Source organism: Hyposmocoma kahamanoa, unplaced genomic scaffold, assembly GCF_003589595.1.
Source record: "Hyposmocoma kahamanoa isolate Upper Pololo Valley unplaced genomic scaffold, ASM358959v1 94626, whole genome shotgun sequence".
In the NCBI taxonomy this organism is placed as follows: Eukaryota; Metazoa; Arthropoda; class Insecta; order Lepidoptera; family Cosmopterigidae; genus Hyposmocoma; species Hyposmocoma kahamanoa.
This window is the reverse complement of record NW_020654936.1, coordinates 1-17800: the sequence shown is the minus strand read 5'-3', so window position 1 is coordinate 17800 and position 17800 is coordinate 1. Positions and strand designations below refer to the sequence as shown.

Below are 17800 nucleotides of genomic sequence, written 5' to 3'. Positions count from 1 at the left end.
CAGCACGCAGAAATAGAATTACGGCTTGTTAAGGGGCCAACTAATAATCGCTAAGACAAATACAGACGTTTTCACAAAACGGTATCAATTTTAAAGTACCTAAATTACCACTAATTTTTAATAGTACAAATAAAAATGGGTGTACTCAGTATCGAATACTGATCATATTTGTGTAGGAAAAAATAAAAGTCGAAATCCCAAAATTGTCCATAAAAACGATAACTAACATTTCATCAAATCAATGATGTATTTGCGTATTTTTTGTCTGCGCCTTCATTGTTAAAACGTGACTTTTTTATACTGTTTTATAAAATTAGTAGTTATTTGCAAAAAAAATTGAAAAATTAATTGCTATTGCTTATTCGGCCTTTTTAGAGAGGCAGTGCTTCTCTCGCGAAAAAACAATTGAATAAAACGTGCTGTGTTTGTCTTCAAATCGAAAGAGGACAATTAAAATATCTGTAAGTTCCTAAGTTACCTATCTATACAAGCAGTTGTGATCAACCGACTAGTACACGTAAACAAAATACATAAGTACTATAACAAAAAAAAAGGTATTTACTTACTTTTCTCCGGCACTAACAAACACTGATATAAATTATCTCAAACCTTTTTTTCGAAATACCGGAAACAAATGAATGAGTTTGCCTTTGGCATCAAGTATTTATAGTGGTGATCAAGTTCATGTCTGAACAAGCACTAAGCATTGTCGGGCGGATAGCGCTTTGCAAGTCTGTACATGTACGTACACGAAATTGTACGTAATATCGAATACGCAAGTTTGGACAAGTAAAAGTCGCTTGCCTTATTAAAATATTATCTGCTTAGTTATGTACTTAAAACAATGTAGGTAGGCCCTTATAAAACTATGCTTACATTTTTGCTCTTTACTATCAAAAGCAGATAATTTTTCGTGGACCCCCATTAACATCTTATGGACCCCCATTTTTTGTTCACGCCTACGTTAACCCCCAGCAAGTCTCCCGTGGACCCCTGGGGGTCCACCTGGACCACTTTGGGAATCACTGTTTTAGATGATCATTCTTCTCATGTGTCCATAAACTGCAGATTATTGCCGTTCTAATGGCATCGTCATGCTTTCTTATCCTCCACATTGCAGCCATTAGATCGTTCGGTATACGGTCCTTTTAAAAAAGCTGTAAATACTGCATTGTGATGGGTGGATGAGAACAAACCCTGGAAGACCAATGACTATCTACGATATACCAAGTATAGTGGCAATTGCCTTACCTCAAGCCATGACACAGTCGAACGTGCAAACCGGATTTACATGTTGTGGAATTTGTCCATTTAATAGAAAAATATTTAGTGATTTAGATTTTGCACCCTCATACGTCACAGACCGACTAAACCCGACGATTGATTCACAGCCAACATCTGTTGGAGAGCATATGGTGACTGCTCCATCTTCCTCGAAGAATTCAGTGACCTCACAGTCAAGTTTTTCTCAAGCACCGGAACCACACATTGATTCTCCAAGCATTGGGATGCCAGAAAATATATCTGTTGCAGAGTTAGGAGCAGGTGCTCCATATTCGCCAAGTGGCTTCATGACACCTTTGCCCAATTACACAGAACCATCTTCGTCAAAACTTTCCGAATGTATGAGTGATCCTCTTAATATTTTTGACACCAATTGTGTCAATGTCATCGCACCCTCAACTAGTAATTTTTCGCCAGAATATATAAGACCATTTCCCCAATCACCACCTAGAAAACCCACTGCAATAAAAACGAGGAAGAGGAAAACAGCTGTTTATACCGACACACCTGAAAAAGAAGTGATAAGAATGGAAACAGAAGAAGACATGCAAATAAAGTAAAAACCAACTTGAAGAATGTAAAGGAAAAGAAAAAAGAGACGAAAACGAAAAGTCAGAAAAAGGATAAAGCACTAAAAAGAAATCGAAATACTTCTTCGAGTTCAGATGAGGAAGTTACTGTTTGTCTAGTTGGCAATGAAGAATATAATTCTAGTAGGCCCGGTGAAACGTGGATCCAGTGTATGATCTGTGGATTTTGGTCTCATGAAGAGTGCACTAAACAAGAATTGCAATATATTTGTCATAACTGTGAATCTGATTGATGTGCCTTAAAGAATCTACATTAAAATACTGATTTTACTTATAATTTAAATACTAAATTTTGATCTCTATAAGGTGCCATAAGATGTGACACAGTCAGCATCAAATAGACCTGCGCAGCCGTATTTCTCAAAATTTATCTAAACAGTGTTTTTTTTTTTGAAAATTCTTTATTACTGCAAAACTATTCATAACAACATCATTATTGTATTTTGACTGATTTAAATGATAACAGATTTATCATATTTATTTAATAATTTTATAAAATTTTGTTAAACGTTATTTTCACGTTTGTAAGCGATTAATAATAACAACTTATTATTCTAATAATTTTCAAATATTACATTTTTTTTATGTAATTAAGCAAGATTTCTGTAATTCCTTCGTTAGACAGTTGGACGAAGTAGTTTGAATTATTAATACTAAGTATTGTTATGATTGAAGCATTGTTATGATTGAAACAAGCGCGTTTGTATGGGATTGATTATTCATTTTTACTGCTATTACGTTGTATTCTGCTGTATTACGCTGTTTTCCACACATCTATTAAAATAAAACAACCACTAACCAACCCCAACATTCGTTCCGCATACTCACACACGCTTACACACACCACACACACACATACACCACTCACACACACTCACAAACTATTATGCACATTCACATAGTGCTCAAATGATCACACATATACAGGCATTATGTCGTTGCCAATGTATTAGTATCGTATTAAATTTTATTATTATATACATTTAACTCCTGTATTTTATACAGTTAACTCCTGGAATTTGTTATTAAAATTTGTATCTTGTACCCTGGCACTCTATTGTATAGTACCATAAATTCAAGCACATAAGTACTGTTAGTAGCCTCTAGATGTACATATTCGGTCTTTTTGTACCTACCTACTGTAGCTGCTGGCTAAAGCTCAGAGTATTCTATTTTAGTCAGCGGCTGTACGTTATAAGCACCAGCCTTTCCCCAAGAAACATGTAATACTTGGTACTTACTTTAATATAAGTCTAACCTGTACCTAATGTAAGGCTTATGGAACAATAAATGATTATTATTATTATATTATTATTATTATTCTAGCTTATGGTCACATTTAAATTATAATGTTTATAACGAATGTTAACAATTAGTATAATTAACAATACTAAAAGTGACTTAAGGAAAAATATTTTAAGTTGTTTAAGTTGCACCTTTTCTAAGTTCATTCATTTAGAAATATTTATGTTATGATAATGACCTTTTGACGATCTCGCTGAATATTGTTAGACTGATGAAAATTACTAAGACTGACTAAAGAAGTTACATACTTTCGAAGATAATCGAGTGTTTGTATTTATCTTTCGTACTGTTTCAATTGACCCTGTAATGGGGTAAATTGAACCACATTTCCATATCCTCTTTATAAGGCTATTGCGGCTCAACTGATTGTGATAGATTAATCAAATACATTTTATTTAAGAACTGAACATATTCTTCTTGAACTGATATTAACTTATTGTCTGTAAATACTAAAGATACTGCACTACACTCGACTGAAGTAAAATTGTTTCAACCGACCCCGGTCTAACCTACTTAAAACGTTTATCCATATTGGTGTAGTGATCATGATTTGATGTTAAAAGTTTTGCTTATAGTAACATATGATTCTTTTTCAGGTTCCCTGTACATGATAAATTGAAAGAATTATGGGTACAAGCCATTAATAGAAACGATTGGAAGCCTTCAAAGCACTCTAGGATTTGCTCTAAACATTTTGCATCCGATTGTTATATGCAAGATAGACGCAGAAAACTACTACATAGAGATGCTGTTCCGACCATGTTCATGAACAATGCAGCATATTTACAAGTGGTACGTATTAAATTTTTTTTTCGGATAAATTCAAATTTTTAAATTCTTTATTTGCTACGTCACAAGCTAGTAACATTTAGCATGTCAATATTACAAAACATCTTATCAAAGTTACTCACTATTAACACTTAATAACTAAATTAGTAGATTTGCATGTACACACACAATTAAAATATTAATTTAATAATAATTTTACATTCTTATGACTTCAAAAGAAATTTGAAATCATCAATATATACATGAAATGATGAAATGTCATTAAATAATGAACATTTTTATAAATGCATTAGGTCAATATATTTCTTAACTTTATAGAATGGATTTTTAATTAAAAACTTTTCCATCTTTTTTTTAAATTCCAACTCCGGCAATTCGGATATGGTTGGTGGTAGTTCATTGTATAATTTTATCTTTAAACAGTAACCTTGCTTAGCAGTTCTTTTCAATCTCGTTTTAGGCATTATCAATTTATTTTTGTTTCCAGTATTGTATGTGTGTATGTCTCTGGTTCTTTTTAAGTTATTCTTATTTTTGTATACTTCTTTCAAGGAATTGAAAATAAACAATGATATCACTGTCATGACCACTAATTATAAAAAAAAAATTATATGTACACTATTATGACATGATCATGTATACATGTATCACTTAAATTACATTCATTTTATTATTACAGGAAGCTTCTAACCTGGCCCGTAGACAATTGATTGACTCCCAAAGAAATTTACGGAGATTGAGAAGACAACCTTTGTCTGCTGAAATTCCATCAACTTCATCAGCGCCATTACAAAATCAACCAGTTCCTGCTGCTACGTTACTATGTATACCTAATATACATGACACACCAAGAAAAAAAAAATTAAGAACAGTTCTGTCAAAACAAATCAACCTATCAGACCAGCGCCTCAAAAGACTAAAAAATTTGCAACAAAAATGCAGAAGAATGAACCGCAAAATCTCATCTTTGAAAAATGTAATAATGGAATTAAAATCTAAATCATTAATTAATACTGAATCAGTGGAAATGTTATGTGACATAGGACTAGAAAACAAGGACTTTTTATGCAGATACATCCACAAGAAAAAAGGACATAGTGTAGCTCGTGAATATAGTCCTGAACTTAGAAAATTTGCTGTAACGCTTAACTTTTTATCTCCTCGGGTTTATACTTATGTTCGACAACAATTTGACAGTGCCTTACCGCATCCAAGTACCATTTCAAAATGGTACAAAGTAATAGATGGCACACGAAAAAAAATTATCGTGCTTTAATAATCGATGGTATGGCAATCCGAAAATTAATAGGATGGGATGGGGTAAGATATTTTGGTTACGTCGATATAGGTAATGGGTTAGAAGGCGATAATATACCCACCACTAAAGAAGCTCTAGTATTTATGCTTACGAGTTTAAATGAAAATTGGAAAATACCTGTAGGATTCTTCCTTATCGATGGTATCACAGGTAAGCAGCTAAGTATACTAGTCAAACAATGTGTCAGCCTTCTTAAGGAGTTTAATATTCTGTTGTGTTTTTTAACTTTTGATGGTTTGCCATCTAACTTAGCAATGGCTACTGATTTAGGGTGTAGCTTACAATTGGATAATTTAAAAACTACTTTTTCATGTCAAGAATCAGAAATTGCTATTTATCCTGATCCTTGTCACAACATAAAACTAGTTAGGAATACATTTGCTGAAAATCAGGAACTAATAGATGAAAGTGGTGAAATAATATCTTGGCAATACGTAAAAGATTTGAGCAATCTTCAGGTACAGGAAGGATTTCATGCGGCAAATAAACTACGGCAACAGCACATAACTTTTGAAAAACAGAAAATGAAAGTTAAATTAGCCACTCAGGTTTTAAGTGCTTCCGTAGCAGATTCATTAGATATGTGTCGTGAAAAACAGATACAAGGATTTGAAAATAGCTCAAGCACATCGAAATTTATTAGATTTTTCAACCATTTGTTTGACATTTTCAACAGTCGCAATATGAAAGCGAAGGGCTGGAAACGTCCAGTCGCAGACTTCAATTGCAAAGATATTTGGTCTTTTTTTGATAATGCTGAAAAATATATTAAGAACCTCAAATTTACAAATGGTGAACCTGTAGTGCAGTCTAGAAGAAAAACAGGATTCATAGGATTTATTATTTGTATGAGGTCAGTTAGGCATATTTATAATCTTCATGTGACACCAAAGTCTGATTTCAAATATTTGTCTACTTATAAAATCAGTCAAGATCATTTAGAGCTGTTTTTCAGTGCTATACGTTCTAAAGGTGGTCATAACAACAATCCATCTGCTCGTCAATTTATATCAGCGTATAAACGATTACTTGTGCATGCCCAATTTAAAAATGATAGCAAAGGTAACTGCATACCACTTGGTGAAATTAATATTTTGACAAGTTCATCTTCTAATCAATACATATCTGATATGAATATTTCCACCGAGAGGTACAAAATGTTAGAGAATGAAATGGATGAACCACTTATTACCGCTTTAGACGACCATGATTACATATTTGACCCTAGTCGATTAACAGAATTTGCTGATTCAGTCATAAAGCATATCGCCGGTTTTGTTATTCGCAAAATTAAAACAAAATTAGTTTGTTCGGAATGTGTGCAGAGTCTAGAAGTAACACATGATTCAGAGAATAGACATAACATCACATAACACATAACATCGATTAAAAGCAAGGGTGGATTGTTGTTCGCATCACAAGATGTAATTCAAGTTTGTACAATTGCTGAAAAAGTTCTGAAAAAAATGATATTTTTATCAGGCCCTTTAACTGTTCGTCTTCCTCAAAATTTGTTCAGACTTGTCAGTCAAACGTTTGCTAATTGCAGTCACCTATTCCAAGTGTTATTGCAACGTGGTATTGATCAATGGAATATAGATAATCACCGAAACTTGCTTATTGAAGCTGTTAGTGAGATTTATTTAAAACTTAGAATCCATTACATTACGAAACAGCTTGTACAGCCCCAAGAAAGGATTAGAAATTATTTAAATAAGACTATACTATTTAAAGGACAGTAAATATATAAACTTTGCTATGTGTTTTTCTTTGTATTTAATATTTATAAGAAAGTAGTTAAGGTATTTTCACCAAAATAAATAAAAAATGAATATTAATGTTCGTAGAAGCTTCATCGCCCGATTCGCATATTTGTAAAAATATAGTATTGGATGGTAACAGTCCGTAGGTCTGACCATAGATGTCGCCTACAGCGCCGAAAGTAGCAAGAAAAATATATTAATATAAAGATCATATCACAGACGTATAGCAAAATTTCGACGGTTCCGGTAGAGGACCTGTAGCTCAGTTGGTCAGAGCATGGGCACGGTCGCAGGTTCAAATCCTGCCGAGTCGAAAATTTTTCTATGTGTTTTTCTTTGTATTTAATATTTATTTATATACATTAAATTTTTTTTTGAGTTTTGAGTGACAGACAAGCGACCTATCACTAACATTTTTCTTAGGCAACTTTTCTCAATTTATGTGCTAAAATTCGCTAACGAACCTTTGTGATTCTAACACTCGACCTTTCTTTATTTGGGATTAAAGACGTGTATGCAGTTGTATTGTATTCAATCATTATTATTACTAAATAGTCTCAATATTGTAACCATGTCATGGCTATTGTATCGATCACACTCTAAGTTAACGCCGTCGTTTGTTTTTATGTGTACAATAAAAAATATTAATTAAATGATAACGATGTTTGGTGTTATTAAAGCTCTGTACCATTCCCTTTCTGTACGTTTGGCACACCCTGGGAAACAAAGGTGAGCACCTTACTCCGATGGGCAAATGTTTTCATCACGATGGCGAGCATGGCCCACCTTTCGGCACTAGCTGTTTTGACGCCTACTAGTGACGCGGTCGGGCGTCGTGGCTGATTTCTGGGCCATAATACTGCCATCGACATGGAACTACTTTTCATTCATTTAGTAGCTAATATAATGTTTTTATTTGGATCTTTTTAACTATTATCCGTTTTTATAATTTTGCAAGTATGGGATGATACATTTTCATTCTACACCATTGCAACATAGCACTATTTTTTAATTTAAAAAAAACCGACCTCAAAAGTGCGTGGAATTACTCGTTTATTATTAGAGGTATCCTCTTTCAAACAAACAGAGAAACATCGAAACCGGTTCACTAATCGCCGGAGTAATCGCGTAACATACATACAAAAAAAAACAGACGCGTTGAGAACCTCCTCCTTTTTTTAAATCGGTTAAAATTATAAAATTTGTCTATTTTTAATAATATTGCAATATACTGATCGAACTAAAAAGTCGATATCGATAGTAAAAGTCATCACTAATGAACATACTGAAAAAGCGGCTTCATTGTTGACATTTTGTTATTCCTCCATGCTTGTCATTACTCCGAGTCTGTCACTCATTCGGCTTTGGGGTCCATTGAAAACCAGCGTCACAGCCTAACCTAAGTTATGGCTGTATGAGATCCTTTTGTGCACACTACAGCCGCACACATGACAAGTAATACAAACTATCTATTGACTTTTTTTTTCATTTAAAATGTTTGTTTCATCTTATCTGTTCTGTTGTTTTATATTTAAATTAATTTTGTCATAACATATTTATTTCTTTTATGTATTTTGTGCTGTGGTGTGCCAATAAATGAATTCTATTTTATTCTATTCTACTCTACTAATCGCAGATCATCTAACGAATTATCGTTAGATGATCTGCATTAGTGCATGGTAAAGCATTAGCTTTACCATCTGGGTCTGGTGGCTTAGATGATATACAACTGGTGCCACCCAGACAGCAGGCAGAAATTGTGCCAAACGTCGAGATAGGTAAGTAAATATTTTACTAGACTTCAGGACATTTTATTCTATTATGAATTTCTAATTTTGTTTGTTTGTCACAGATGATATTCAACTTTTGCCGCTCAATGAGCAAGCACAAGGATTCATATCTGTAGCGGACGCCGAGATACGTAAGTAAATGTCTATTTAGATATATACCGTAGATAACCACTTGTTACAAATCTAAATCTTCACTGTTTTGTTATAGAGGACCAACTAGTGGCAGCGTTCCAGGAGCAGGGAGAATTGCTGCGTGTTGGTACGCCAGACGCCGATACTGTACCAAATTCGCCCAGTTCTCTGGATAGTGATACACGGCGATTGAGCACAGACTTAAATAGGGCATTGATGTCCAAAACGCCCCATAAAAAGCGATACATCGACTACGACTAAGCTCATTCCGATGACGATTCAATCATCATCTGAATGAATGAAACTTGGTCGATGTATTCCTTTTTCTGTATCCCTTTTCCCTATCGAGATTGACTTAATATACTACCGATATACGTATTATACTGCCAACAAATGCAATCGTTGTTTCGTAATATTTTTATAGCCTAATAGCCTACACATCTTTCTGAAAGATTTTGCTGCTGTATCCCAGGTCTTTTTAGCTACCCTTGGCCGCTTTTATGGAGGTAAATGGTAGTCGTTGGTTATATTGAAACTCGTCCATTGTTATATAGTATAACGTTATGCTTCAGATACGGCAGTGGACAGTGACAGACCAGTCACGTATTACTGACATATTTTATAAAATGATAGACAATGATTTCGTAGACAAACTTTGTACTGAAACTAATAGATACGTCAATCAAAAAATAAAATTATTACAAGATCAAGACAAATTTCTTCCGACTTCACGACTGTATCGCTGGACACCAACTGATCGCAATGAGATGGTCAGTTTCTTAGCCCTGATTGTTTTACAAGGCCTATATCCCCTCCCAGAGGAAGAGTGTTATTTCTCTTTTAATGGTTACGGGACTATGCCTTACTTTCTTAAAATCATGTTCTATAACAGATACTTATTATTAAAATGTTTGATGCATTTTGTTGACAATAACAAAAAAAGAAAAATTCAGCCAATCATAGACTACTTCAATGACAAATTTTCGACTTTGTACTATCCTTCCCAAGAAATAGTTATAGACGAATCACTTTTAAAGTGGCACGGTAGACTGGGATTCGCACAAAAAATTACTTCTAAGGCTGCCCAAGTTGGCGTTAAAACATACGAGTTATGTGAGTCTTCCAGTGGTTACCTTTGGAAGTTTTTAGTCTATGCTGGGAAGGATGAGACCAAGACTGCGTATACGACGACTAATGTCGACACTGACGCTGATAACTTAGAGGGCAGATTAGAGGGCAGACCTGAGGAGACTGAAATAACTGACAAATCAACAAGTGACCACCCGACCAATGCTAAAATAGTTTACGACCTAGTAGAGCCTCTTCTTTACCGCGGGCATACGTTAATAATGGATAATTTCTATAATAGTCCGTTATTAGCGCGATGTCTGAAACGACAAAAGACTGACTGTTATGACACGCTAAGACTGAATCGGGAATTTGTTCCAGATTCATTGAAGACTGTCACGAAGACTGACCTTCGACAAGGTGAAGTGGTGTGTAGCTACAGTTCCGATTTGTCGATATGTGTATAGCGAGATGCTAATATAGTTAGCCTAATCTCGACATATCACAGTCTTCAAATCGGGACTCGACAAAAATATAATAGACTGACTTTTAAACCAAGCGTTGTTTTAGATTACAACAAATCTATGGGACAAATCGACAGGAAAAATCAATACCTGTCAGCACATCCTTTGGAACGCGTAAAGAACCGAATTTGGTACAAAACACTTTTCCGTCGCTTTTTCAACTTTATATAATTTAATATAATTAAAACTTCTAAGGTAGGATTACCTTAGAAGTTTTAATTTTTTTGGAAGGTCTTTTGTTGATTGTCATTCATTTATGTTTTTAGCTTTTCAGTAGGTACTAATAAGAGAATTCTTTGAATAAGATTTTCAGGAAGAAGATTTAATAAACGGTTTATTTTTGTAAAATTGAGTTTTATTTTAATATAATTTTTGTGATATTGATCTAAATTTTGAATGCAAAAGGGATTTTTGTAGTTTTTATCTTCATAAGTAACAGCTATTACAAAGTACATTATAAAGCACTTAAAAACGCATCCAATGATATATAACATGTTATATTCAAATATAAAGATAATGAAATATTTAAAAAAATCGTGATCTAAATTTTATATTGGCAGTCCTGTAAAGTTTATGAGTTTTGATTTGTGACTTTTTTGCATTCAGTGAGCGATATGATTGAATACACCAACTAGTTGAAAATTCAAACACAAGTTGCTCTACAATACTAGTAAATTATTTCGGGCCATTTAATCTCTTGATGGCGTCACTCACAATTTCGTACGTCTCAATTCCGTTACTTATTGAACTCAACGTAATAATAATATTATGTTGAGTTGCCCAAGTATAAAAAATAAATGGACAATTCACGGTGTGTTACTTCCATCAACGCATTACATATTACTGGGCCATCTTTGTTCATATATTGATATCTCACAGACATAGCGCAGTTTGTCTTTAAAAAAATTATTTTACTGAAGTTTCTACCACTTTGTGTACGGCCCAATCTAAGACATGCTTACGAATGAACATAATGTGCTATCTAACAAACATATGCAGATAGAGAAATAACTTTTCTTTGTGGTGATGGGTCAATAAACCTAAAATATTTTTGAAGAGTTGTTGTAAACGTGTTACATGCCCAAAAAGATTATACAAAATTCTCAACTAAAACTTTGCCGTCAGTAAGCGTTAAGGCCGGCGCAGAGTGACGTCGCGGCATGGAACGGCACGGCAAAGGATTTTATTTTTGATCAAGTTATTTTTATCCTTATTTCATCGAGGTTAGAATTCATATTACTTTATTTCGATACAATTATACCGCGGCACGTCGTGGCATGCCGTTTCATTCCACAGACGTCCCGCAAGTCACGTCGGTCACAGAATTATGACAATTAAACTAATTGAAATAAGGTTTGAAACTAGTGCGGCGGCGATTTCGGCGAATGGCGCGCAGCCTGAGAGGGGCGCGGGGGCAAGGGAGGAAGCGCACGCGTCTTGTTCTTGTTGTATTGTTTTATTCGTACTGAGCGTTTCAAGAGAGCTGCACGTGTGAATTTTGTTAATTGTGATATATGCCTATGCCTGCACTGTGGACGAAGAGAAACTAATTAATCTTGTCCGTTCACATGACTGTATATATAATATGTCCTCTCGTACCTATATGGATCAGCATATAAAAAGGAACGCGTGGCAGAAAATTGGAGAAGAGATTAATAAAAGTCGTGAGTATATTTTATACTTCCTTATTTATTTTTATACTATAACGGTAGATCTAAAACGGTAGATCTTAACCCTTAAATGGACAATGTTGTTTTTAAACAACATACTAAACATCACAGATAAAATTGATCTTCTTTTAATTTTTTGTTAATTTTGACAACTAGTTCTTATTTCTGAACGAATTTTGTACTTTTTTTAATGTTGGCACTATCCAATACTTTTATGCATTGAAAATAAGTTAATGTCAAATGTCACTTTGAAGAAAACTTTTCTAGTGGCGCGAAACTAAGTTTTGTAGCTGTGTTCGGACTTTGATAAAATATAATGTAAGTATATAACATATTTTTATTTGCTTGATTATATCTTCAATTACATGTTCATGTTGTAAAACATTGAAAATCACTTGATGCTACTGTCGAATTAGGCGAAATCTGGTATGTTGTAGGAAAACTACAATGCGCATTGCCTGCTAAATAAATGCATGTTTGGTGAAGGATTTTTATTTTGCTTTTCAGCATGCCGCGATTACTAGAAAGCGAAATTACAAAGTATTTAGAAACTCTTGAAGATTCAGAAGATGGCTTAGACGGGTCAGACTCCGAAGTAGAGGATGAAGGTCACTATTATCAAACAGCTCGAGATGTTCTTCGAGACCTTGAAAAATGTGATGAAGGTGAGAATGCCCAGTCTGATGAAGTGGATGCTGATCCTCCTCTCGTAATCGACAACGATGAAAATATGCCAGACCCTCCTATTTTGGAAGCCGAAGAAGCAGCACCCCAGAGTAGATCACAAGGGATTTCTAAACGACCTCTGGTTTGGCGAAAACGGAATCTTGTTACTGCTGAAGACAGCCTTATTTTTAAGGGAGAAACTGAGATAACGGAAGTATTGATGTCTTGTTACACGCCGTATGATTTTTTTTCATTTTATTTTACATCAGATCTAAAAAAGCAAATTGTAGAACAAAGTAACTTATACGCAGCCCAGAAACAAATCTCCAATCCTGAAATTATAAATAAAAATATCCTAAATAAATTCCTAGGCATTCTGATTTATACCTCAGTTATAAAATTTCCAAACACCAGGGCTTACTGGAGTGAAAAATTTGGTTATGATCACATAAAAAATACTATGCCGTTAAAAAAATTTGAAAAAATAAGATCCACTCTCCATTTTGCCGACGATACGCTATGCTTGCCCAAAGATCATCCAGACTATGACAGGCTATTCAAAATAAGACCTCTTGAGGAAACGCTCAACTGCCAGTTTGGGAAGGTTCCCTTAGACCAAAGGCTTTCCATAGACGAGCAGATGTGTGCAACCAAAATGAGCCATTACATAAAACAATACATGCCCAATAAACCCCACAAGTGGGGGTTCAAATTATATCTCATCTGCAGTCTACAAGGATATGCTCATAGATTTGAGGTTTACAGTGGAGGGGGCTCCAAAAATAACATCTTACCTGGTGAGCCAGATTTGGGAGAGTCTGGCAATACAGTCGTCAGGTTAGCTAGAATGGTATCACGCAATGTGAATCACATTATATACTTCGATAACTTCTATACTTCTGTGCCTCTCGTCACCTATTTAGCTAAGGAAGGAATTTTCTCATTGGGAACAGTAAGAGTAAACCGATTGAGAAACTGCAAATTGCCTGAAAAAAACACTTTAATGAAAAAGAACGTACCCAGAGGATTCTATGAGGAAAATGTGGCGACTGTGGATGATATTGACGTAAGTGCTGTTGTGTGGAAAGATAACAAGCCCGTTAACCTTCTTTCCACTTACGTAGGAGCAGAACCAGCAACCACAGTCACACGCTTTGATAAATCGAAGAAAGAGAGAGTTGCTATTCCATGCCCCAAAGTCATCAAGGAGTACAATGCCCACATGGGAGGCGTGGACTTATTAGATTCATTTATAGGTCGTTATCACATCACAATGAAGAGCCGCAAGTGGACCATGCGCTTATTTTATCATTTCCTGGACCTCGCAGTTATAAATTCATGGGTTATGTTCAAGAAGGTAAATAATATAAAAGGAAATGATCAACTTTTCAATTTGGGTACATTCAGACTAGAACTTGCTGAAACCCTCTGCAAATTGGGTCTACCTGCAAATGGCGCTAAGCGTGGTCGACCTAGTGGGAGCACAATACAAAGAGAACTTGTAATGAAGAAATTCCGAGGACCAGCTCAAGCAATTCCTTTGAAAGACGTCAGATTGGATCAGACATGTCATTGGGCAGTTTGGCTGGATAAGCAGTAGAGGTGCAAATTCCCAAAATGTTCAGGCTTTACATTCAAAATGTGCCAAAAATGTCGTGTATCTTTATGTGATACGAAAAAAAGCAATTGTTTTTATAAATATCATAATGAAGAATAAATAAATACATTTCAAAAACAATATCCACTCTTATTTTACCCATACTTGCAAAATCTCAATGAATGCGCAATGTAGTTTATAAACAACACTCACATTATTGCAAAAAAAAAGTATAGTAAATTCATGTCTAGATTTTTTCACTCATTTTTCCTAGACAGTAATACATGTCTATTACACAAATATATTTTTTTAAAACGTGAAACAAAAATCGTCCATTTAAGGGTACTTATCATTGGTAAGTATCATAATTTCGTATAATTGCCTGCAAAATAAGCAATTGAAATATATGGACATTTTATTTGAATTTGCCATTTCATTTTACAACCTTTTATTTAGTTTCACAGACCCGTTGTCTGTCTGTCGGTCTGTAATCAAATCAGTTTAAATAAAAAGTTTTAATTGTTTGTGAAATTAAGTTAATGTAATGTCAACACATTAATGGAACTTAAAAAAATAACTACACTATTAAGCTTTTTAAGGATAACTTAAATAAAAAAATAAACTGTTACCAACCAAAATAGTAGATTATAATTTTTTAAATAGGAACTAACATTTATTTACAATTTCGTTTTGCCAGTACACAGTACCGACAGAAGAAAAATATTCCTTAAAACAATCTCTTACAACCATTCCATCCAAGCCATTAGCACTCGTCTCATTGATTCCAACAATTGCTGAGCTAGGTACTTCGCGCATAGAATGATCACCAATGATAAAGTTATGCAAACACGTGCCTGCTAGTATAATGTTATCAATATATTTTGGTTGAACTTGAATACCTTTTTTAAATATGTCAAATCTTTCTTGTAGTATTCCAAATGCGTTTTCCACAATACGCCGCGCTCTACTTAAGCGATAGTTGAATATTCTTTTTTTTTTCATCGTTTAAAAGATGTGAGGGATATGGTCTCATAATATTTTCTGTTAGTGGGAAGGCTTCATCAGCCACAAATACGTGGGGTAGCTTTTGGATTGTATGTGGTAAAGTTTTTACCGGTGGTATGCATAAAGAACCATTACGTAATTTTGTTCCAAATTTAGAGCTTTGCAATATACCACCATCGCTATTTCGACCATACGCTCCAACATCTACAATCACAAATTTGTATTTTGCATCCACGACAGCTAATAAAACGACGCTAAAGAACTTCTTGTAGTTGTTATACAAACTTCCACTGTTATTGGGAGCCCGAATCTTGAAATGCTTTCCATCCATGGCTCCAATGCAGTTAGGAAAATTCCAAATTTTCTCGAAGTCAGTTGCTATTGACTGCCATTGTTGGCTCGTGGATTTCGGCAAAGTAGTAGATCTTAGTACAGTAAATATTGCTTGACAGGTTTCGTGGACTATACTGCGTACAGTGCTAAATCCCATACGATAACTAAAAGCTAAAGACTTAAAAGAAACTCCTGTAATTAAATACCTGTAACAAAACGAAAAAGTATTAGTAGATAACTTAAAAATAAAATGAGTAGATGACTTAATAGCTAATTATTTTTTAACAGATAGTTTTAATGAGAAGGAAGCTTACTTCGTGATTCTATATGGAATAAATCTAATGTTACAGCTCAAGAATGCCAGAAGACGTGGACTTGCCTTCGCAACAATTATAGAAAAGCCTTAAAAAGTAGAGTGTACAAAAGAGGGGATGCTGCCAAAAAGAAGCGATCAATAAAATTTGAAAAAGAACTCGATTTTTTGCGGAAATTCATTAAAGATAGACCTCAGCACTCAAATTTAGATTCCTCATCTGAAGATACACAGTATTTCGAAGATACGCAGCATTTTGAAAATACACAATATCCTGAAACATCGGTCCCTATTCCTGAAGTACAATCACCTGTATCTCAAATGTCAAATTCATCACACGCATCAGATCCTACACCGGCTCGACATGTTCAGCAGCAGTCTTACTTGCCTTCGTCGAAAACGCAACGAACAGAAACAACAGCAGAAATATTTAAAAAATACATAGGAACCAAAAGAAAGATCTACACCCGGTGGAGATATTTTTTCAATCAATGGCGGCAACGGTAAAATCGTTATCACCAAGATTACAGGCTGAAGTAAAACGTGACGTTCTACATATTGTTACCGAAGCAGAAATAAAATATTTAGAATCAAAAGAGATAGCCACAATCGTGCAGCATAATCGTCCTTCAACATCAAGTTCTGGATTCCATGTTTCAAATGATTCATTAGGATTACATTCGTCTCAGCAATACACATCAACTTCTGCTGCCAGAACCCATAATATAAGAATCGGCCAACAATATACAGAGAACAGTGGTACTACACCTACACCATTCATACCTTCTCCTATATCCAGATGTTATAATAATGATACATTTGAAAACAATTCCGAAGCTGAATTTCCTAACTATGGAAGTAACAATTAAAACTTTACTTTTTGCGATCCTGTATAGCTGTGGCCTAGCTGGATTGATTGGAGAAGTACCACCATATCGCAGCAGTGGCAGTTGCAAAATTAATTATAGTTGATTATTAAAATAAATGATTACATAATAAATCAAGATTTTAATTTAATACTACTTACTTATCACTTATTAATACTACTTACTATATACATACTTTCTTCTTGACTATGTACTTAATAATACCTACTACTTACTATGTTCTTTCTTATATATATATTCTATACTATAATAGGCACTTACCTTAAACATACAGACAATCTTTCTGCAACAGGTATAGGCGATCGAAAATAAGTTTTAGTTTTCTTTATACGCGATTTTAGCAAATCAGCTAACTTTTCAAATTTTTCGTAGTCCATTCTGTAATAGTCGTAGAATTTTCGCATGTCGTATCTCAAATCATTAAATAAGTTCTTGAATTCACCGTGTGTACATCTTGTCCTCCACAAATGATGTATATCCAGATTTTTTTCTTTAACCTACCAGCTCGTATTAGTCTCTCTTCATCTTCAGCAAGAACTGCTATTAATATCAAATCCCAGTCAATCATAACGACACAACCAACTTCGGATCCGCGCAGAGCAAAACTAGTTGAAAATTAGTGGCTGGCCTTGCTGCGGGACGCCACGATATGTGCCGCGGCATGCCGCGGCATGCCGCGGCATGCCGTGCCGTGCCGCGACGTCAGTCTGCGCCGGCCTTAAGGATTTAAAGGAGGATTTAAATTGAAATTTTAAATATGCTTATG

The 17800-nt window shown here is 34.6% G+C and overlaps 3 protein-coding genes across 3 annotated transcripts; 2 read left to right on the top strand and 1 right to left on the bottom strand.

The window, feature by feature from the left end:
* Nucleotides 1-9828: 9828 nt before the first annotated feature.
* On the top strand, nt 9829-10506 carry LOC113238081 (piggyBac transposable element-derived protein 4-like). The gene has a single exon (XM_026474804.1). It carries the CDS (start codon nt 9829-9831, stop codon nt 10504-10506), a length of 678 nt encoding a protein of 225 aa, XP_026330589.1.
* A 2235-nt stretch (nt 10507-12741) lies between these two features.
* LOC113238080 (piggyBac transposable element-derived protein 2-like) lies at nt 12742-14499 on the top strand. Its single transcript, XM_026474802.1, has one exon. It carries the CDS (start codon nt 12742-12744, stop codon nt 14497-14499), a length of 1758 nt encoding a protein of 585 aa, XP_026330587.1.
* Nucleotides 14500-15460: 961 nt separating this feature from the next.
* On the bottom strand, nt 15461-17438 carry LOC113238079. The gene is made up of 2 exons (XM_026474801.1): nt 17296-17438; nt 15461-16040 (listed from the first exon to the last, which is right to left on the bottom strand). The coding sequence occupies exons 1-2, from the start codon at nt 17436-17438 to the stop codon at nt 15461-15463; spliced, it is 723 nt and encodes a 240-aa protein (XP_026330586.1).
* Nucleotides 17439-17800: the final 362 nt, after the last annotated feature.